General features: G+C 40.1%; 2 protein-coding genes and 2 long non-coding RNA genes across 9 annotated transcripts in view; 2 read left to right on the forward strand and 2 right to left on the reverse strand.

Annotated features, from left to right (window-relative positions):
* Positions 1-793: 793 nt before the first annotated feature.
* Positions 794-2,237, reverse strand: LOC140578401 (uncharacterized). Its single transcript, XR_011982557.1, has 3 exons — positions 2,055-2,237; positions 1,490-1,606; positions 794-1,362 (listed from the first exon to the last, which is right to left on the reverse strand). It is a non-coding gene; the product is annotated as an uncharacterized lncRNA (long non-coding RNA).
* An 863-nt stretch (positions 2,238-3,100) lies between these two features.
* LOC140578336 (uncharacterized) lies at positions 3,101-14,966 on the forward strand. Its single transcript, XM_072698887.1, has 18 exons — positions 3,101-3,325; positions 7,726-7,798; positions 7,895-7,996; positions 9,646-9,809; positions 10,402-10,606; positions 10,719-10,844; positions 10,940-10,966; positions 11,087-11,161; positions 11,241-11,315; positions 12,120-12,161; positions 12,251-12,299; positions 12,463-12,782; positions 12,860-13,015; positions 13,223-13,270; positions 13,573-13,733; positions 14,078-14,142; positions 14,421-14,521; positions 14,770-14,966. The coding sequence occupies exons 4-18, from the start codon at positions 9,699-9,701 to the stop codon at positions 14,883-14,885; spliced, it is 1,677 nt and encodes a 558-aa protein (XP_072554988.1). The 5' UTR covers positions 3,101-3,325; positions 7,726-7,798; positions 7,895-7,996; positions 9,646-9,698; the 3' UTR covers positions 14,886-14,966.
* A 3,643-nt stretch (positions 14,967-18,609) lies between these two features.
* LOC111839136 (uncharacterized) lies at positions 18,610-20,445 on the reverse strand. The gene is made up of 4 exons (XR_011982502.1): positions 20,283-20,445; positions 19,896-20,063; positions 19,339-19,440; positions 18,610-18,949 (listed from the first exon to the last, which is right to left on the reverse strand). It is a non-coding gene; the product is annotated as an uncharacterized lncRNA (long non-coding RNA).
* Positions 20,442-23,035, forward strand: part of LOC111839133 (nidogen-2-like) — a 69,619-nt gene continuing 67,025 nt past the window's right edge. For 2 of the 6 annotated variants that reach the window (XM_072698951.1, XM_072698952.1), the window contains exons 1-2: positions 20,448-20,910; positions 22,625-22,927. In XM_072698951.1, coding sequence (XP_072555052.1) covers positions 20,704-20,910; positions 22,625-22,927 — 510 coding nt within the window. In that variant the 5' untranslated portion in view covers positions 20,448-20,703. Of the gene's footprint in view, positions 20,911-22,624; positions 22,928-23,035 lie in introns of all 6 variants that reach the window. The other 4 variants (XM_072698955.1, XM_072698954.1, XM_072698953.1 and 1 more) reach the window with 4 other exon arrangements.

Genomic DNA, 23,035 nt, shown 5'->3' on the forward strand with positions numbered 1-23,035 from the left:
ACCATATCACTGCATACAGTGTAGTAGGGCTGTGTGATATGACCAAAATCTCATATCCTGATATGAGTCATCTCATATCCCGATAACGATATATACCACAGCTGCGCCTCGTATTTATGGATTTTTTCTATATATCAGCTGCAGTAGGAATTGGAAAATAATCCGAAAATTAAAGTTCACAAATGTAATGCCACAAATAGATGGGAAGTGTTCCACAAATATGCAAAATCCTTTTCACGTGTACAAATTCCTCCTGTATTTTTGTGGATATGATTTTACACAACACAAAAATACATATTGTTTTGTCATTGTCATTTGTGGATAGTGATTTAAGATTTTTTCCTACAGATCAGCTGCAGTATATGGAGGGAAAATATTTCTTGAAATAGTTTTGAATTCTCTCACAATACTTTTCCACTATTAATAATAATTGTACTGTGTATGTTTAACCTCACAATACTTTTCCTGTTACTAATAAGTATATTGTGTCCCTTTGAAGTACAAAAGATAGAATTAATGTACTAATAAGTATATAAACCTAAATGATAGACATGTCCAGTTAAGTGTGCTTTAAGCATTATGATAGGGAACACTACATAATTTTCATATACATGTTTTTAAACATATTTATTAATAATTGCACTGTGTCCATTCACCGTAAGTGATTGTAAACAAAACAGCTCGGCTATTGAAGGTTAAGTGCACACACAAACATTGAAATATTAATTAAAATTTGCCCAAAAAGAAACCTGGAAAACCAAGGGATGTTGCTTGGTTCAGGATGTTGCTTGGTTCAGTACTCAAAGCCTTCCGACATGGTGATCATTAGTGACACCAAGTGGTCAAATAAGGAAAAAACACTTAATTTTGATTAATTGTGAGTGCAGTGAATCTGAATATTTATAAAATGGCAAAAATTCTAATGGTCTGTAGTGCATTATGAACATTAATGACCTGGTGAAATTGAATGTGACTTCTTGTGGACTGGGAAACCATTGACTTAACTGGGAAGGGGTGCTTGTGTAACGGAAGATGGGCCATTAGTCTACAGATTTTTATTCAGGAACAGTATTTGGTCAACAGTGCGGAGGATAAGTTGGTTACGTTTTTATTCACCACTTCTCCTGCTTTGGAGAATACCCGCTTTCATGGAACGGAGGACGCTGGAGTGCATAAAAACTGTACTGCAAGTTCGTATAAGTGTGGATACACAGCCTGCTGCATATCCCAGAACCTAAGGGTCTTCAGTACGTGGTATATTGGGGTCACTGAGGTACTGCTGAACCTCCACAGTAGCATCTGCTGTTGAACTCTTGATCCGTCTGCTTTCCCCCACATCACTGTCCAGAAGATCCCACCGACCTGGAACCACAATGACAAAGCATGAATCATTATCTACACTATGCATTATGTACTGTGCAATAATTATATATCCCAATTCAGTGTAATTGAACCATATCATAAAAAATGTGAAAGGCTGCAACAGTACCGGTGGCCATTGCAGTACCAGATGAGGTTCCTGCAGACTCTGGTTCTGGTGGCTGAGTGTATGTGGAAGTGGATGGGTTCTACTGGGCCTCCTGCAATCGTATGATGGATGCACACTCTGCTGAGGGACAGGTAGAACAGGAGCGGTAGTGGCTCTTTTTCTCTATGGACTGTTTTTACATGTAAAACCTGTTGATATCCACTTGTCCATAAAATCACTGAATAATCTGCAGCCATCTTGCTGTAGCTATGGATTGTTTTCTACTGACAATGTCGAGTTCTACAAACAACCAACAAACTTTGAGCATGGAAAACATACGCTGATAACAACGTTTATCTACCTGCAACTCTACCATCGTGCGATAAAACGCAAGTTCACAATTAAACTGCAACAAAGTGATGCGTTGATCGTCACAATTTGTTTGCTGCTTTCTGGAGATGTTCACCCCTGTCCTGGCCCAGGAGTCAACGAGGGTATGGCGACCACAAACAACGAATGCAATTCTCCAGTTTTACAGGTAAACAATTTTTGTTGTTATCAAGTGTCAGCGGTTAAACAAACTAACCTTGGTCATCGCTTCTGCCCCGCGGGTGCTGCTGGACGCGGAGTGTCTGCCCGGGTTTCCGAAGCATTTCTGGAGATTTCCACGGCTGGGACTTCGGGACCTTGCTCGAATAGAGCCGATCTCCGCTGCAGTCAACTTAGCCAGCGGCACGCCTCTGGTCATGGGACCTCAGTGCCAGCAAGGTCGGATCGGCAGGACAGCATGCGGCCAAGCGGTGACGTCGCGGGTGAGTTGACTGCGTGCAGCGCACCGATTCATTCACGCGGTACAAGTAACACCGTCGTTTCGAATCCCAGTACCACCATAAACAGGGGATGTAACTCAAATATTCCATCCACTCCACGCTGAAGGGAACCACGCGTGTGAAACATCTGAATCCTGCAATCTCTAAAAACCGGAAATGGGAAATTTTCCACACTGTCAATCATTCTAGAATCATCTGGGACCCCCAATCAAAACCCAAGGGTATCTTAGGTGGTCATTTGAATGTAAGAAGCCTTATATCAAAAGCCGATGAAATTCACCATCTTTTATTAGACTCCAACCTGGACTTCTTGTGTTTAACTGAAACATGGCTTAATAAAAACTCACCTGTGTCCATAGTAGATGTTCCGGGTTATAACCCACTAAACATTGGATGTCGGATAGACGTGCAGATCATGTCTATATTGGGTCCGTCAGTCCATGACTAATTCTGGATATCTATACAACGTCCAAAATAGGTCCACAATTTGAACGTCCATCCATGACCCAACTTGTACGTCAATATGACATTCAACATTTGAACGTAATTTTTTTGGACGTCATGTGGACGACTATGACAGGTGCAGGAAATATAGTTTTATTTACAAATATCAACGTTGTTGTTATCAACATAATAAATGTGAATACAGATTATTTATAAACAAACATGATTTATTATGTTTTAGCCTATTGATTTATTCAGTACGGGATTTTTTTGTTCCTGTTTTTTTTTAACTGGTTTATTTATTTAAATGAATCAACTTATTTGTTTATGCATATATGTATTTATCCATATACTTGATTATTTATTAGGAAATGCAATTTGTGGGAAATTATAGAGTTCCGAAAATAATTTCATGATAGCCGATATCCACCCTAAAAAGTGACGCCATGACAGTCAAGGACCAACCAAAGGATTCAAGCAGTCAACGCCACTCTGATTGGCTGAAACAACAAGCCAGACATTTTGGCGCGATTCAAGGCAATGCTAACGGCCGCACACTACCTACTGTAAATCAATCCCTAAGGTGAGTCCACACATCGTTTTATTGTAAACTGAAGGTAAGTTTGGTGAGCCTATATAGTAAATTCTATGTCCATTTGTACGTATAGTGTTAGTTAGTTTAGCGTTATTATCTTAAATTCCCAAAGTTAACATGTCTTAACGGCACAGATTTTTTTGTTTTGCTTTAGCTTGCTGCTATGTACACTTTTGCTTCAGTTTCAATGGTATTTTGATTGTCCACGAGAGAGCATGTCGTTTAATGTAAATGTATAGTGAAATCCCGTACATTTTTCAAAAGGAATTGCAAATTGCATTTGCAATTGCGTTTTCCATATGTGGACGCATAAAGTGTGACATAATTCAAATGCAATTGCAAATTTTGCATTACCGTTTGCTTTTTCGCTTTCGCGAACGAACACTGCCACATTTCAAATGAAAAGGCAAAGTTCATTTGCAATTGCATTACCCATATCTTACAGGGGTCAGGGGTGGGTCTATACTGTGGGGCGTGATTGTATGGGGGGTGACGTCACTCGCAGTCGACGACCAAGAGGGGTGTGGAAGTAAATTAATGACAAAAGTCGTTGATGAAAAAAACACGTTGAATTACACTTATCGAATAATCCAAAATTAAGTTCCAAAATATACGTATTTTAAAGTGCATGTTTATAATTCAACCACATGAATTCAGTTAATTTAATTTCGCCTCAAAATAAATTTCAAAAGAACAAATTCAGTTGAAAATATTCCATGTGTTTTATTAGCATCTTTATTATTCAAGCAGTAGCATTCAGTCCTCTTATTTCTGCTTTACAATATTCAGTCCCGTTATTTTCGCTGTTTCAAATACGCTGCCACAATTTCAGTGGTTTAAAATACGGTCCGAAATTCAATCCTCTAGATCGGGGACTAGCAGAATGAGCGATAGACTGCCGATAGAGTTCTCTTCGATATAGTTATCTACGATAACTTATTGCGCCCCCCAACTAATAGGTTTTTATGTAAGTAATTCGCTAGCTGTATTAATTATCACCAAACTTATCTTGCTAACGTAAGATGCCTGCGGGCAACTACAAGCTGCAAGCTGGCCAGCTAGGTAGTTGGGATGGGATAGTAGTCGATTTGGGGACTAACAGGTCGGCGATGAAACCAGAAGGGACCTTAATAGCACTTTGCTAGCTTCCAATTAAGGGGGGCAGGGGGATAGTAGTCGACTTGGGGACTGACAGGTCCGTGATGTCGGCGATGATACCAGAATTAAGGGACCTTAATGCACTTTGAAAGTATGTTATGCCTAATTAATTAAGGAAAAGACTGTGAATTAAGATGAAACCGCGTCCTGTTTATGAACATTCATATCGTCATCAGTATATAATATCGTGCTAAACATTTGTTTTCTTACATAATTAATAGTTATAATGCACTATTTATACAAATTACATCAAGGTATGAGTCAGTTGCTGGCGCCCTTATCATTATACCTGTTGCCAGCAGCTTTCATAACGGACTGTCGTTATCATAAATTTATCACGCTGATTTAAACTTTTGGTGTGTAAACCTTGTAGTTGCCCGCAGGCATCTTACGTTAGCAAGATAATGCAATTTGCAATTCCTTTTGAAAAATGTCTGGGATTTCCCTCCATATAAATGTAAACTGTTTGTAGCTTGCAAATTGTGAATTCATTTGACTATTAGGCCATGGGAATGAAAGTTATAGATTTGCGTCCACCACCCGCATGTCTTGACAGCCGCCGCAAAAAATTTCATTATTGGCAAAAATGTTCATTATTTCCACAAAAAAAATCAAACTGTTACACAAAATGTCTTTCCCATTAAAAATGATGCTGTATGAGGCTTTTCACGACATGTCTACTCTTGTCGCTGATTTAGGCTTAATGCAGTGGATGGATTAATTAATTAGCTTAATTGCGATGGATGCAGTGCCCTAGGCCTACCTTACGTTAGGAAGAGGGCTTAAGTGCCAATGTTTATTCAAGAGACCAAATAAATAATACTTTAATTGAATATCTGTGGTTCATAGTTCTTTATTTTTTTTCTATTTTACATAGGATTTTTTGATACCAGTACACAAGGGGGCAAAACTTGAGGTAAAATCTAAATTCTAAGTATAATAATGAAAACTCTAAAATAATGAATAATGGAAAAAAAGCCGCATCACTTTTTCGGATTGCCTGGACACAAATCTATAACTTTCATTCCCATGGCCTTAGGGTTCACAACAGGATAGGTCGAAAGCTAGCTAGCAGCATGACAAGGAGTTCTGGCTCGTGGTTAACCAGCTAGCGTCCGTAGACGATGTTCACGGAGGATGCAAGGTTGATTGATGTTACCCTAAGTGACGTATCATTCATTAAATGAACATAAGTTTTATTGTAAACCATGAGAGGTGTTTTGTCTCTAATCACACCCCACTGATACAAGAAGCGAACACATGAAGGTTGCGCGTTGTTAGCTCGTTTTGGATGTTCTAGGAGCTTTTTCCAACGCATTCACTATGAATACTGTCAGAAAATATGAAAAAGTGTACATTATGTCAGGACTCAGGGCACAAGCTTTTCCCAAAGGCAGAAACTCTTAGTTTATTCTTGTCGATTTTTTACTGTGCCACTGAAGGTCAGGTTACATTGACATTAATTCTACAGGGTATCCGCGCAGGAGTAAAGGGTAGTAAATGAAATCAGACAAAATTAAGACCCTTGAAAGGTATTAAAAGGTAGTAAATGGAATTTGACTTAGTAGTAAATTTTTCATCTTCCACCTTAATGAGTTTTCCATTTATCTACATGTTTTAACTTCATCTAATTAAAAAAAATATATAATATACGTGCTAACAGGACCTGAGTCGGAATTAATAGCCTATCAGAGTGACTCTGAAGCAATTTCTCCGCCTTTTACCTCAGTTGTGCCAGGGTGATCTAACGTGTTGATATTAGGAAAGCCTCTTAAGTTAGCTAGTAGCCACTTGCCGGTGAAATGAGGAAATGTAAGTTTTCTAAAAGTTGGTTTGATAACCCGTCATTTAAAGACTAGCTTAAGCCGGTCATGGGGAATGACCGGAAAGCATTCTGCAGTATATGCAAATAAACTCTAGATCAAACCTGGAACGGCGTTACTGCGATCAAATCTCATTGAGAATCCGCCAGTCATCAGCAGCGGATTCGCGTGCGGGGGAGCAGTTCCCTATTTCGTTGTTCGGTGATGCTACACAGACCGGGGCAAATGCAAACATAAGGTCAGCTATGAGCACAAACATTGCCATCACACCACCTCAGCAGCAAACTAGTGCGACTAGCACCACAGCGGCTGCAGCAGACAGACAGCAGACCTATATTACTGTCACCAACGTCGGCTCTCAGAGCTGATCAAAGTTCTCTGGTGCCTGAACACCGCAGCTAGCCATCATTCATACAATTCGAATGAGGGTATTGGGGAACTATTCGGAAGCATGTTCACCGACTCTGATACAGCTAAAAGTTTCGCGTGTGGCAAGGATAAGACTGCATACATGATTCGGTTCGGCATTGCGCCACATTTTAAAGAAATTACTTATAAACAATACAGGTATTGTATATACAGGTAAAATTGTTAAACTTTTCTCTTAAGATTTATTTTGGGACATGTTCAAACTTTTATCTCACGTTGCATCAACCAATAAATACCAATGGTTACCACTATTACCATTCCATGGACTCTTTGGAGTTTTTCAATCCACAGTGTAAGTTATTGTTACAAGTTACCTCGTGATGAAATAATTCACTACTTTAGTCTTTGTGTATGAGAATGTGTGTCTGTCTTAGTGTGTGTGTCACATGACACACTTATAAAATTGTATTAATGTTTATGGCTGTTGTCAAGTGTCATTTGTTTTAAGAAGTGTCAAGTTGACTTTATTAGGTGGGGTTAAGGGTTATGGTTAGGATAACCCAAGGACTAGAGTTAAGGAAAGGACAAACAAAACTCAACTTGACACTACAATAAAACAAATAATATTTGATGACAATCAGGCCGCTGCCCGATTGGTGGTAGTAAAAAATATTGTGGAGGTAGAAAAAAAGGTAGTAAATTCAACTCTAGGATTCCTGCATAAACCCTGTTCTAGGTGGTGCAAGCCTATCCCACATGGCAGAGGATATGTTTTTGTTGAACAATACATACGAGCATATGACAGCATCTACAAACTCATAGTGGGTAATGTGCTTGTAGGCTCTAGGCCAGAGGTTACTCTTTTTGGCGGGCCACATACATGATGTACATTATTTTGTATGTCTTACAACTATAATCCATAGTTCAATGTCGCTTGTTCAAGAGAACATATCTGCTCTTTATGGCAAACACCGTTGTGTGATGGAGTATTGGGTATTGTAAAGCTGGGTTTTTCTAAACCAGTTTTGTCTTTGTCAGGCGGTGTGTACTCTACATTTTGGACGTTGAGTGAGGTGTCCTTCCCATTTAGGAGCTAAACCACCTAAACAAGGTACATGTTGTGATCTCATCCTCTTTCCCCTTTTACAAGCCCAAGTCAAATAAACAGTAAAGCTAAACTAATTTGGATTAACGCCTGTGTTTACAGATGACTTTGAGAGTAAGACAGTGGCGAAAACGCCAAAGAGAACTGGATCAACTGCTACGTCTTTCTGACAGTGATGATGAACAAGAGGGCACTGAAAATAATGTCAGTGCGCCTCGGTCTCTGAGTAGTTATAGCAGTGACAATGTGCCTGGGACCCCAGATAATTTAGTGAATGACAGTGCTGTTGGGACAGATGGTTTTAACTTTGGCACTGATGTGGAATATTGGTCTACTGACTCAGAACAGGAACCAAATGAAGCTGAAGTGACCAGCTTTGAGGACGAACTGAGACAGTGGGCTTTAGAGCACAAATTGACACACAGAGCGCTTAATGGTTTATTGTCCATATTAAGAAAGCAAGGACACTTATTGCCTGTGGATTGCCGGACACTCCTTGCTACACCACAGCATAACACAATGGAGGCTAAATGTGGTGGGCACTACAAGTACTACGGATTAGAAAAGGGTATCTGTCGTTATTTAAGTCAGATGGAGAGTAATGATGTGCACCTCAGTGTAAACATTGACGGCATCCCACTTTTCAAAAGTAGTGGTGTCCAATTCTGGCCAATACTGGTGAAGTGTGGCCATTTTGATCCATTCATTGTAGCCATTTTTAGTGGACAAAGTAAGCCCATTCCTCTTGAGGAGTACTTAAAAGACTTTGTGACTGAATACAAACATATCAAAGACAATGGTATAGTTTATAAAGGCCAGACTTACACTGTCAATATTGATGCTCTGATCTGTGACGCACCAGCAAGGGCATATCTGAAATGTATTAAAGGTCATACTGCATATGACAGTTGTGAAAGATGTTCAATCAGAGGTGATCGTGTTGAGGGAAGAATAGTTTTCAGTGAACAGGAATGCACTTCTCGAACAGATGAGGGTTTCTTCAGAGTGGAGTACAGTAAGCACCAAACTGGTATCAGCCCCTTCATTGCTGCAGGAATTCCTTGTGTTAGCTCATTTGTCTTAGATTATATGCATATCGTCTGCTTGGGAGTAGTTAGGCGCTTGTTAATTTACTTGACTCGTGGCCCAAAAGTCTGTCGTTTATCTGTGAGGCAAAAGGATGCAATTTCTCAAGAACTAATTGCACTAAGAGGGAAAATGCCAAGTGAATTTGCTCGACAACCGCGGGGTTTACATGAAATTGATAGGTGGAAAGCCACTGAACTACGGCAGTTTTTGCTATACACAGGGCCTGTGGTATTGAAAACTGTGTTGTCCCCTGAAAGATACAAACATTTCTTGTCCTTGACTGTATCCATATCGATAATGCTGGAGTCAGATGAGCGGATTCGAAATGCCTATCTCCAATATGCTCACGAACTAATCAAACATTTTGTCATGTGCTGTGCAGACCTGTATGGCAAGACCTTTCCTGTATACAATGTACATGGACTAATTCATCTCCATGAGGATGCCAGCCACTTCAACTGTTCCTTAAATGACATTTCCTGTTTCCCATTTGAAAACTATCTGCAACAAATAAAGAAATATGTGAGGAGTGGGAGAAGTCCCCTGGAGCAAGTAACCAGGCGTTTAACTGAAATCGAACATTCAGAAGTGGACAACAGCCAAATACACCCGAAAGTGTTTGTTTCTGTTAAAGAAAGGGACAGTTGTTTTCTTTTGAGAGACAACAGCTTTGCTTTTGTTCGACAGAAAAATGCAGATGGGACTTTTGCTTGTGAAATTCTGCGCCAGTGTCACACTTCACCATTATTTTACCAACCATGTAGCTCTGGACTTCTGAATATAGTGTGCATAGGAAATGGTCATGTCAGGATGAAAAATGCACTACTGCGAGAAAGGGATCTGTTCCGGAAGGTCGCCTGCCTCCCACAAGAAGCTGGTGGTTTTGTCCTCATACCTCTTCGCCATGGTCTGGAACACACATATTAAGGTTGAATTATCTTATTCTTTTAGCTAGATTCCACCAGGGATCATCAAAGTAGATCACTTGTTTACATCTGTTTGTTTTCTGTATCTTTTGTGGTGACTCCTGCATGTCCTTTCTCACTATATTCGTAAACCTCCCCGGGCCCCTCTCTCTCTTTCCTCTTGCCACAATATCCTTCTCCCAATGTAACCCTCATTGCTCTTCTCTGCGTGTCCAAACCCTCTTAACCGCTCCTCTCTTGCTTTATCCATTAACTTAACCTGGGCTGCCTCTCTAATGTAGTCATTAGTCACTCACTTATTCATTTGCTTATTCATTTCTGTCACCTCCAGCTCCGTGTTGTCTCTACAGTGGTACTCAAAATGGGTTCCAGGTCCTCTCATAATGCATTGGGTTCTAAATTGGATACTTACAGGTCTGTAACTTTGACAATGTACTAATGGTACCATAAGTGGTCCACTTGGTTCCAGTTGTACATTCGGAGTTATGAGAGTCTTTGAACTTAAAAAGTTTGAGAACCACTGGTCTAATCAATGCGCAAGCTAAACTAAAATGTTAAAAACCTAAAGTAACATGCATATTCTGTCCTTTCCAGGTCATGTACACGAGGGCTGTTTGGAGGGAGGGTGACCGAGAGGAGGAGGGTGTAGTTCCTGACAATTGGATCAACCGGAAAAAGAAAACCGTCAGATGGCCACGTAAAATGAGCACCACAAAAACAGAAAAAGCTATAAAGGACAAAGAGAACCCCCAGGATGACTGGATGACATTCTCTTTAATCAAAATAAAAATTTCTTCAGGCAAGTTTTGCTTGGATGAACAACAAATTCACTGTATTTCAAAGTCAAAATATTACTGATTTTTTTTTTTTCTTTGTTTTGTTTGTTTTAAGCTGAATTGTCTAACTTCTAGATAAACGTCGTGAATGTGACACCTACAACCTGACCAGTCAGGCAGAGGAGGAGGACAATGAGGAGGTGATTAGATCGACGAGGAAACGCACTAAAAAAGGAATTCCGGAGGGTTTTGTTACAAATGGTATGTTTCTCATCGTCAAATATTTTATAAACATCAATGTCTAAAATTATCGTGAACCGATTTTATATTTCAAATGTATAAATGTTTTTTTGCAGAATTAACGGATGAGGAGGGTGTCAGGGGTAATGGGTTTTTTCTACTAAGTTTATAATTCCAGTCTCAAAATAAATCAAATTCTTTAAGATTATGATAATTTTTTTGAAGCTGGATATACTTATTTTTACTGTATTACCTCTGTATAGGCGTCAAGCTACCCACCTTCCCTACTGCACCAAAGAAGCTGCAGCACATTGACAGCAACATGTTACACAATACTTGTGAGTACTGGTGACAACTTAAGAAGTATGGCAATGTGTTGTGTACAACATGAGTCACAGGCTGATTGATGTGTTTCAGCCTCTGAAAATGAAGCCATGTCTGTCCAAGCTGAGCATGTGGACAATCTCCAAGGTGGTGAAATGTCCACTCCTCGTGAGTATTTAATTCTCCCCTTGCACCAACCATCCCACTACACAAAGTCATAGTTTGTTCAAGACAGGTAGTTTCTCACTGGTTGTGAAATAAGCATAGTAATGACTCAAGTGTTTAATTATTTTAGTATATGCCACATGACAGGAAATGTCCAGTGAGTATTCACTCTATCCATTGCACCAACAAGGTCAAAAGTCTATTCTAGACAAAGTGTTAGTCACTGCTTTTGAATCAAGTTTGGTAATGATCTCTTTTACACACAAGACAATAGTTACAGGCTCAATCAAATGTTTCAGACTTGTCTGTCTTAAGGCCCTTCCACATAGGACGCAGTACGCACATCGCTGCCCTCTGAAACCCATTCATTTCTATTACTTGCACCGCCCAATAACAGTTTCCGGCTGCGCCAAGCAAAGTGTTGTGGAAATGACACACACTTCATTAGTCGGGATAGTTGCAAAGCGTTCTTCTTTATGAATGAGTGATACATTTTTTTATTAAACATTTGAACATAATACAACACACTCGTAGAGAATACAAAGTCAGAGAGATGCATGTTTTGAAATGACAAGGAGCAGGAGCATCTAGTACACGTAGAGCGGCTGCAAAAAAAAAAGATGTACAAGCAGAGTGCAGCGGCCAGCGCAACACAAATTTTGGGTCCTTCGCTAGCTAGCGGTCAGCGCAGCGCATGCCGTCCTATGTGAAAGGGCCTTTAGAGTAGCAGAGTGTGCCAGTGCTTACTGTTTTGTTTAATTTCAACAGTTGTACATCTGAATATTCTTTGTTTTTTCTTATCTCCAGATGCAAGCACATCACCTCAGCGCAGAGACCTATCAACACCCAGTGAGTATTCATCGCATCACACTTTAAACAGTCACTTTTGTATTTTATCAGGCCTTATGAAATGTGAGAACATTCTTTTTGTTTTTCAGGATCTCAACATGCAGCAAGAGGTCGTGTGAGGGATGATTATCGCTCCAGGTAAAGAAGGACAAGGCACAGCATCATTCGTGGCTGGATTCTACTGGTTGGTCTCTAGCCCTTATTTTTGGCCAACCAGTAGGGGTTAGACTGTTCCAGTGTTAAAATGGCATGTTGTCTGTCATAAAGGTATGGCCAAGTGATTAAATTTAAATGATACTAGGTCCAGCAGGGGATCCAGCATCAGGTCCAGACACAGTGATATCTCCAGAAACAGATCCAGGTCCAAGTCCTGCCACAGTGATGGTTCCAGCCACACCAATATCTCCAGAAACAGATCCAGGTCCAAGTCCTGCCACAGTGATGGTTCCAGCCACACCAATATCTCCAGAAACAGATCCAGGTCCAAGTCCTGCCACAGTGATGGTTCCAGCCACACCAATATCTCCAGAAACAGATCCAGGTCCAAATCCAAGTCCTGGCACAGTGATGGTTCCAGCCACACCATCAGGTCCAGACATGACGGGTCACGGCACAGAGAAGGTTTGAGGCACACAGTCATATCACTGCAGTATTACTTTGTATAACCGTATGTGACAAATATCTTGTATCTTGTACAGTCAGGGCTGGACATGACAGGTCATACCACAGTGATGCCTCTAGATGTGATGACCAATTCAGTAATGATGTCTCCGGGCCCCTGGCCAGATCCAGACATGGTGAAAGATCACGGTACAGTGATCTTAGCAGCCCCCCATATGCCAGACCTTCGCATGGTGAGTTGTCGGCTGCGTTCACACTACAGTCAAACAGGATTATTTTGCTATTCAGGTGATAATATTAACTTGCACTTTTCAATTCAGTGAGTTTTACAGATGTATCTCTAATCGTTACAGTATTGCAGATTTATTATTTCTCTTCTAATAAATCTGTTGAAAGTTTTATCATTTGGTAACTTCTAAAACAGATTTTCTGTGGTGCAGATGCAGTGACTGAGAGTGGGAGATGGACTTTCCCATTACCTTGGGATGGTAAGTATTGATCTATTAGCAGTGTGAGATGACCGGACACTGAGCAAGAGAGAGACTTAATAGTACCACCTTCTCTTTTATTGCACTGTTCTCTCTGTCCACAGAAACTGCTTTTTAATTATAGCTGTGGCTTGTTTTTCATCATTTCTGACATTTGTTTGGACTTTTATGTTTCTTCCTGCAACACTACTGTACTAATAACAAACACTGAATCTGATTACAAAAACACTTGTGACCTAGCTAACCTTGCTATTCTAATTAGAGGTAACCATTGTAATCATCAACAAATGTGTTTATTTCAGTGTACCAAAAAAAGGTCCTGAATTTACTGGTAGACATTCGCCATCGCCTGAAGGAAACACAGCCTGCCTCTTCAGCTGTCCATATTCGGAGGATTGACACCATGGAGGATTTTGAATTACAGGAGCAACAACTCTCTGATGCACAGGCCTTCAATACCCTGGTATAGATTTTACAAGTCTAAAAGTAATGGATAGCCTAGTATAAAACAATGCAGTGCACTCGCACACTGTTAAATTCCTCTGGGAATCCCAAAAAGTTGATTCACTTCATCTGACAAAAGGTTTCTCCCACTGAAATGCTACGTCCAGTCTGAGACTGAAGACTGAAGAAGTCTGATACTGAAGAAGTCACTTGAATGAGTGAGGACACGTTTCTCCCACTGAACGCCATATCCAGATGAACAGAATCAACTTTTTGGGATTTCCTTACCTGAATGATTGAGCATGCATCAAGACATTCCTCTGGGAATTGTCAGTCAACTTTATTATGAACTTATTCCAACAGGTGCGGCAAATTTCAAAAATCGGTGGGCGGAACACCAAGGACTGTGTCCACAAAGTGTTGGACAGGTATCTACAACAATTTTTTTTTTCCTGGGTGTGGACTAGATTGCATGTTTTCATTTGCCTTCTTTCTGAGCATGTGTTTTCACTTAGTTTTTACCTATTCTGACAAGTTCACAACCAAATGCATTGTGAGATTATAGACCAGCTGTGATTGACAAGGGGATTAGTAGAGGGATAAAAGGAGGACCACCCACTGATTAACTATTATAAAGGGTTTATTACATGTGTAATTTTATTCCTACATATATCCTTCACATTAATTGAAATTTGTTTTTCTATAGGCTCTTCACTAACAGCCTGATGGCAAAGTTTAATATGAAGGGCAAGGGAAAAAGGGGCAAAAAGCCTTTGGAAGGAACAAAAGTTTATCGAGCTATACAAGGTCAGCCCAAGTTTCATGTTGACCAATCTGTAAATAATGACTTTACACAAAATATTGCCTTCCCTGCTGATATTTAAAAAAACTATGCCAACTGTCTACCGTGGCTATCATCAGTTGCTGAGATGGTTTTGTATTAATTCAGTAATGGTAGTTGATGAACAGGAAACATTTTCGCAAATGTTGGGTGTGTGTGAATGCAGATCGCCTTTGCATATATCTAAATCATTTGTCTTTTTCTGCTTGTGCAGAAGGAGTCATGACATTTGATGAGGCCGCCACTGAAGAATTCATTAAGATGAATGTTTCAGAACACCTCAAACATGCTCCTCAAAGACATGGAGGTGGAGGATTCAGTCAGGACTGATAAGCCCAACAAACAGGACTTTGAACAAGAATTGTTTTTCCTCATGTTCTTTCTGAAATAAATATACATATATAACCAGCAGCCCTGTTTGTTTTATTATTATTAGTATTTTTTAATCGAGGTTTAAATGGGGGAATTGAGTTAGGTTTACAAATAAATCACGTGTATAACTTACCCATGTTTCAAGAGGGTGGAGGACATGTTTTCAGAACCAGTTAATTTTACTGTAGTTTAACAGGTAGTTTGAACTGGAAATGCACTACAACTATGCGTCTCCAGTTATCTGAGACAGTCAAATTAAGTTATTGGAATATGATCTAGTCCCATTTCAGAAGGTGGCAGACTGTTCCAGATCATTTTCCAATAAGTTCATTTGATTGTCTCAGCCACAGATAACTGGAGACGCATACAAAGGTGTAAACAAAGCTAACAATTAACTGGTGGCCTATAGAAAGTATGTCCTCCACCCTCTGGAAACATGGGACAACAGAGCCTATAGAAGCAGTATAAAAACGATGTCTAAAATGAGTCTAAGTTTGACGTTGAAAAAACGGCCACAGCGACCACATTTGGACTATAAATAGTCCATACACGGAGGTCCCATGGACGTCAACACTAGACGTTCATTAGACGTCAAAAAAAAGACGTCGCCTGGCGTTACAAAACAACCCCTTCAGTGGACCAAAATTGGACGTCCAAAAACGACATATAAAAGACGTATTTCCGACGTCACTTTGCGCAGTGGGAACGTTTTCAGGAAAGATAGAATGGGTTCTAAAGGTGGGGGAGTTTTAATATTTGTGAAGGACAGTAGGCTATTCAGTGTCAGGAGATGTCATGGTCAAACAGTGAACATTTGGAATGTATTGGGCTAAATGTTACTCTTTCCTCAAATATGTCATTCTCTTTGATTGCACTATATCGCCCCCCTACCTCTAAAAAATTCTTTTTATGACAACCTTGAAAGAATTTTAAAAGGGTGTAATTTGAACAAAGGTGATAATCATGGGAGACCATAACTAATAGGGAATAATTTAGCTCTACGATCACATATAATGTGAAGTTGTCTGAAAATGTAGTTTGAAACGTAATTGTTGTGTGGGTCTCTGGTCATAAGTATGGTAACTGTCGGTAGTGAGCAATAGGGACACCTTGCTGGGTGATGCGGGAAGAATCCTCTGTGTGACCCATCTGTACGTTGAAATTCAACTCACCAGTGGCACTTGCACTCTCATCTAGCACATATTGTATGTTTTAGTCACTCTTTGGCTTCTTCTCATGTTTAGAAACATGTGTGAACAGTTTTGAGTCATTGTGTTTAAATGATGACGACTGTATGGTGGCTGTGCTGAACTTCTGCAGCCTGTGTTTTCTATTTTGCATCAAAGTTCACCACAGTGCAAAATGTGTTTTGATGAATGGGAATGTGTTTAGAGTTTTGCTCAAATCTGCAAATTGTGTTTAAAGTTTCACCAAAAGAGTGATTGATTCAATAAATGAGTTTTGGCAATTGGAAGTTTTGTTCCAAGAATGAGGTTTAGTCTTTTAGCAATTCAGAAAAACTGTAACAGAAACATAAGGCAAGGTAAACTTTAACTTACCAAAGCTCTTTGGGGCGGTCAAACCAGATGTGTCCAGTTTATACAGATACTGCACAGTTAGGGGTAAAAGGCTGTTATGGGCAGGGTTAATCAATTGTACAGTTGTGCTTAAAATGGGGTATAAAATCCTTCAAATACTACAAAAGTTATGTAAGACAACTTTTGTTTTTTGTTTTGTAAACAAGTACACCTACTCTTACAGTTTTAGACTTAACAGGTTTTAAAGAATTTTGTATTATATTATATTATATTATATTAACATGACTATAGCGAATGTCTGTCAGCCCCTTTTGACAGAATCTGAGCCGGAAAAGTCAGATTGCTATGCCAAGAGTACAACTAATTTGAGATAATGCAAAAAACAGTGTGTGTGAAGTCATTTGAAGACTGAATTGTGTTACAGTGGAAGTTCCTTACAGTATCTCTTGAGGAGGCCTGCCAATGGTGTGGACAGTTTCAAAATAAAGATGGTGACTGGGTGAGGAAATTAATGTAGTCCTGTTTTAAAGCACTGTAGAACAACACGCACCAACACCACATATGAGCGGGCGGAGGGAGGCATGGGGTCTTTTCACACCCTGTTCTCTGTTCGCCACCTGGAGCTGGGGGCCGTCCGGTCGGGGTCTGGGCTGGTGGGCTTCTCGGCTGCTGCGGGGTCCGGGGTGGTCTTCTGGTCCCCACACCAGAGGAAAAAAGGGATCCATCTCCGAGGTCTGGTGGCGGATTGCCCCTCTGGGGGTGGTGGTGCCTGGATCTCGGAGTATAGAGTATATATGGGGAGTGTGAGTGTGTGTACGGCGTTCATTTCTGTGTGTCTCCATGTTGGGCGAATGGGTGAATATTTGTTTATGTGCGCATGAGGGTGGGAACGTATGCTCGTGTATGTGTACGCCTGTTTGTCTATACGCATGTGTCAGGTTGGGTCTGCACCCAACACTCCACCTGGAATAACATCTCAGGCTCTATTGCCCCCCGCCACACTCCCTGCCGGTGGATGAGGCCCCCGGCTGCCGGTGCGTTGGTGGTTCTCGATGTCCGGGACTGGATGCTCTGGTGTGTGCTGGCTCACTCTCGGCGGTTGCCTGCCGGGGCCTGGCCTTTCCGGCTCTGTTGGGGCCCTGGCTGGGGGGTGGGGGGGCCCTTGGATCTCTGGGCCCAGGGTCCGGTCTGTCCTGGTGTGGCCGGCCGCCGGCGGGGCCTGCGTGCTCGCCGCCACGGCCCCCTGGGGCTCCTGCGATGTGGCTGCTGGATGGCCCCCCTCCTCTGCCCTTTTCTGGGTGGGGGCTGCAATTGTCCCTGTGGTGGCCCTCCTGGGGTTCCCGTGCCCTGGGGGGCCTCTGGATGTCTAGGGCCCAGGTCTCCTCCGTGTCGGCTTCATGTTCTGGGTGGGCGGGGCTGTGGCTCCCCACACACACTACTAGACATTTACATGGAGAAACCTTAGGAACACTAGCGCGCTGACACACACAGGTGTGCACACAGGTGCTCACAGACGCGTGCTCACGGACACACACTGTCTTGATCGGCTGTTGCTTCTGGGCATGTGTTGTAATGCTGTTTGTGTGTGCTGTTCAACAACATTTAACGTTTGGTGGTCGTTGTGATTAGTACAGATGTTGTATGTTGTCTTTCTCTTTTCAGCAGACATGGAAGCAGATTATCTGTTTTGTTTTTTTTTCTTTCCTCTCCTCTCTCTCCCTCTCTCTCTTTCCCCCTTCTTCTCCTTTGTTTCCCCCCTTCTCTCTCCCTCTCCTTCTCTTGAGGAAGTAAATAATAAAAAAAATAAAATAAAAAAAAAATATATATATATAAAATATATATAGATACTGAGCCATCACTGAGACACAAAATGTCCTTTTTCAAGGCCACTTACGCGAACATGAAGAAAACTTGACGCATGTCTGTTCTACTATATAGTATTACTCATTTATTTTGCACTTTTTGCGAGAGAAGTACATTACGCAAATTACTCAAAAAGATGATTGACATGGGAACTTTAACAAACTCAGAAAAGTAAAGCCAAGCTAGAATAAAAACTTGATTTTAATAGCCAACTGTGTCCCCTGTAACACTGTTTTCAAATAAATATATTGCCTCAATGATGGAGTTAAAAATAAAAGGTCAAAAGTTGGAAAAAATGCTAAATTAACAAGTGGTTGCAGACTTTTGCATACCACTGTAGTGTGGCTGCGTTTTTATAGCGAAGACTCCTCTTCATAAGCTGTGCGATACCATTTAACATTTGTTATGTGTTTGAATTGGCTCTTGGTCATGCCAGTACAGACACGGTGTTGCCACCTCTGGCATCCATCACAGAGTATCTACAGTGGGATTAACAACATACAGTATAGGACAAGTAGCCATTTTTTCCCATCTATGAAATGACTACAGTAATTTTCCTCACCCAGTCACCATCTTTATTTTGAAACTGTCCACACCATTGGCAGGTCTCCTCAAGAGATACTGTAAGGAAATAAGCATGAACTTACTGGTGAGCAGGCATTCATCATTATACTTATCACCCAGTTTGCCAAGCATGTTCACACACCCTTCTGACTGACATTGCCTGAGTCACTTGCCCATTATTGTGCTGTTGTGGGTTTTTTTCACTGTAACACAATTCAGTCTTCAAATGACTTTTACACATACCCAAACCAGGGCAGACCGGACCCCGGACCCAGAGATCCAAGGCCCCCCCCACCCCCCTAGTGTAGATACTTCACAGGAGTGCTTGCAAGCTGTGCAGTATAGCTGTACTTATATGAGAAAATTTAATCAGATAACACCAAAATAGTTCAATAGTGCTTGGATATGAGATCTACAGAAATACAGAATTACAATAAAATACTGACATGTTTGGTGAAAGACATATTTATTTATTATGATTTATTTTATTCGTCAGGATCAGGCATCCATAAACAGTGACGTTGGAAGCCATGGACATCCACATCTGTCTGACGGGACAAGAGAGGGGGAAAATGCTGATTATCCTCGATTAGAGAACGCTCAACAGATAATACATATACAAAACATTTTCACATGTTTAACAAATTAACAATTAAATTAATGTTAACATTAAGAACAATACGATTTCGGACAACCGTATTCTACTGACTGCGCAGTTACACCGCATTGCTGACTTCCTCGAAGGCTCTAAGTTTACGTCCGGCGGAATCCGCATTTTACCCTCACCCTCCCGGAGGCTACGGACGCAAAGCGGGAAATAGCCCAGGATGGGGCACCAACTCACCACAGTGAAGTGGAACATTGCTAACTAATTTTAAATATAGGTGATTAATTTAAAATGCAACAATAATAATATAGACTACATTTAAAATAAATTAAGTAAAGGTTTTACAAGCCTGCTAATTTAACAACACTGCGTTGCAAACAAACTAATCAAGCTTACCTATTGTAGGTCCTACACGTTTAAGGATCCGGCGGTAGACCTTAGCTTTCGATGGTTCCGCTTCTGATATAAAATCTCTACCGCCGTTTTGGTGGTGGCCACAGGGGTGTCCCCTTGGTGGCGTCTTTTCTTGTGCCTTACGTCTATTGTCCTGTTCACGATAAGCAGCTGAAAGATTAAATAATAATGTGCTTTTGTGTCCGTTTTTCCACAATAAATTATGGCATACAAAACTCTTACAAATTCAATTCTACAAAAATGTTAAATATATAAAATGTAATAATGGCTAGTAGCAGAGCTGTCAACTTTTGTCAGCCGGCTGGCGTGAGATTTTCGATTTCAGACAAGTCCGCACACGCATTTACACCTATGTAACAGTTTTATTACCTTGTAAATAGTGTGTAGGGTTTGCAAACTACCCCACCGCTTTTAATGCAGCTAATTTTAGGCTTATAATGTAATAATATACATTTGCCGTAAGAATTCTTGCGCGAGCGTGACAGCGTGAGTGTCACGCCAGATGCGTGAGAGTTGGCAGCCCTGTAGTAGTTTTACGACTACAAGTAGTACATTGCTTTGATTGAAAACAAAGGGGTGTCCAATTACTTGCTAGTATTGTAGACCCTAGCCAATGAACGCCTTCTACACACCCCTTTAAACTTTTCAGAGCGTGCGGTTTACGGGTTCCCGTGGGTTCAGCTCCTTAAAACTAATCGTCTCGTTTCTTTATCTGCATGAAGTCCGCACGGTGACGAATTATCTTGATTCGCAGAAGTGGATTTAATGCAGGTTTTGTTTTGAGTACAAGATGAAGATGCGGGACAACCTGGGAATATTATTTTTTCAGTTTTTCTGTACCGTATGCTTTGTAAATGCTGTTGACAGGAACAATATTTTCCCCTTTGGGACAGTCAGCGGAGATTTAACTCTTCCAGAGGGTGACGACGAAGTTTCTGAAGCGCTCAAACTGAAGAGACCCATGTATTTCTACGAGACGCAATTTAGCGAGTTATACGTGAGTTGCAAAGAAATATGGCATGCCGAAGCTTTTTTTTTTTTTTTTTTTTTAAAAGAAAAAAAGTCGTTCTTAGACATCATTTATTGTTCACATCCTGTTTGTATCATATTCTTCACCTTTATTTGGTCAAAATGGTTAGATTAATGAATGAATGTTGTTGTTTACAATGCAAATATCTGTAGTTGTGGGAAAACAAAGTGTTTGATTGAAGTGCTTCGGGAGAGGATATATTTTGGAAATATTGCTCCAAAAATTATAAGTCGTCCACTTAAGGGAGTCACAGCTTCTGTTACCTCCATTTCTTTGAAATAGATGCAGTATAAATAAGATACGTTAGCGAAATTTACATATTGTAAAATTTGTCCTTTTCTTGTAGTTCAGCTGAAAACTTGAATGGTACGGAAATGTTAGCAATGCCAAAGTAGTTTTCATAGTTATATTGTATACTTTCAGAAGGAGATAAACCTCTTTTTCATTAAAGACCAGTCACCCAACGATGACGTATAATTCAGCTCAACAACTCAAAATGGAGATACATCAGTATAATTACAATTTCATTGACGGTATTTAATCTAATAAAATAATTCTAACTAAATACTTAAGCTTGGATTTATGTATTTAATATTAGTGTATTGATGTTTAGAGGTTTATAAGGAAAAATACTGTACTGTGCAAAAGTCTTAGGCATGAAGTCATTGTTTTAAAAGATCTTCATGTTGGTGTAAAGTTATAGGTCTTTCAAAGTGTGTCAGCTTAGCTATTTTAAAACTTCTCCTCATGTCACCACAGTATTTTCAGCAACTCTCCAATTAATACAACCCAGTAAAATGTAACTTGACGGAGCACAAAAATATAGTATTTTACTATTACTTATGTATTAATTATTCACAAACTAAGTCTTACTTAAATTAACATGAGAACATTATCTGTCATTAATGAATCGCTAATGTGTTTTATCTCTCCTCTCGTTTGTAAATTTCTTATGTTCTTATGTTTGTTACAATATCTTTTTCTGTAAACCTTTCTGAACTACCGTAGGAACAAGTCATGAATAACACAAGTTAAATACTGACTGATCTCTTATTTGTCCTTCATCAATGAATCATGATGCATCTTTCATCCCAAACAGTTACTATATCTGTTAATTCTGTAAACCTTTGTGAACTACTGAAGGAGCTATTGCAGGAACAATTAATGAATAACCAAGTGAAATTTTGTTCATGTTTGTTCATTATTTATGAATCGTGATTCATTTTTTTTTAATCTCAAATAGCAACTATATTTGTATATGATTTGTTTATAATTTGTACTTCAGTAGTAACTGAGTTATTACTAAATATTTGTGTCCTGTCAAGAAAAATGTTACCCAAAGTTGACAACTACCCCCACCTTGTTTGGCTAATCAGAACCTCATCATGAAATTTAATGAATAAATGGATTGGCTAGAGGTGCCTCTGAGAAAAGTGGTGTTCATCTAGCTTTCCAGAAAGTTATAAAAAATTATTGAATTATAGAAATTCTTGATTATTTAAATTTATGTGTTCTAATGTTAAATTGTGTTTTTTTTCTAAACAAATATATGCTTGCAACAGAATAATAATAATAATTATTATTATTATTATAATTATTATGATTATATTGTACATTTTTAATATCTATTCAAAATAGAAAATCTGCATCTGTTACACATGTATCCTGTTTCTTTCTGCAGGTGGCTACTAATGGAATCATTTCCTGCCAGGATTTGCCCAGGGAGAAGCAGTATGTGGATCATGCTTTCCCAATGGACTTTCCCATCATTGCCCCCTTCCTAGCTGATATTGATACTAGCAATAAGAGAGGGACAGTCTACTACCGGCTTGACGAGTCACCAGGTGTGCTGAAGCGTGTTTCCCAGGAGGTGAACCGTGGCTTTCCAGGTGTCCACTTCACAGCCACACATGCTGTTATTGCTACCTGGGTAGATGTTGCTGCGTATGAAGAAGTGAAACACAGTTCTGGGCCTTCAGATAGGGTAAGACCTGTGTCTGTCTTTTTGGTGCTTTGGGATAAAAACATTTGAACTGTGCCATCTTACATGAAATCAGAGCAGGTCAACATTAGTGTAATCCAGCACAGTGTG

The sequence above is a fragment of the Paramormyrops kingsleyae genome, chromosome 14, assembly GCF_048594095.1.
Source record: "Paramormyrops kingsleyae isolate MSU_618 chromosome 14, PKINGS_0.4, whole genome shotgun sequence".
Lineage (NCBI taxonomy): Eukaryota > Metazoa > Chordata > Actinopteri > Osteoglossiformes > Mormyridae > Paramormyrops > Paramormyrops kingsleyae.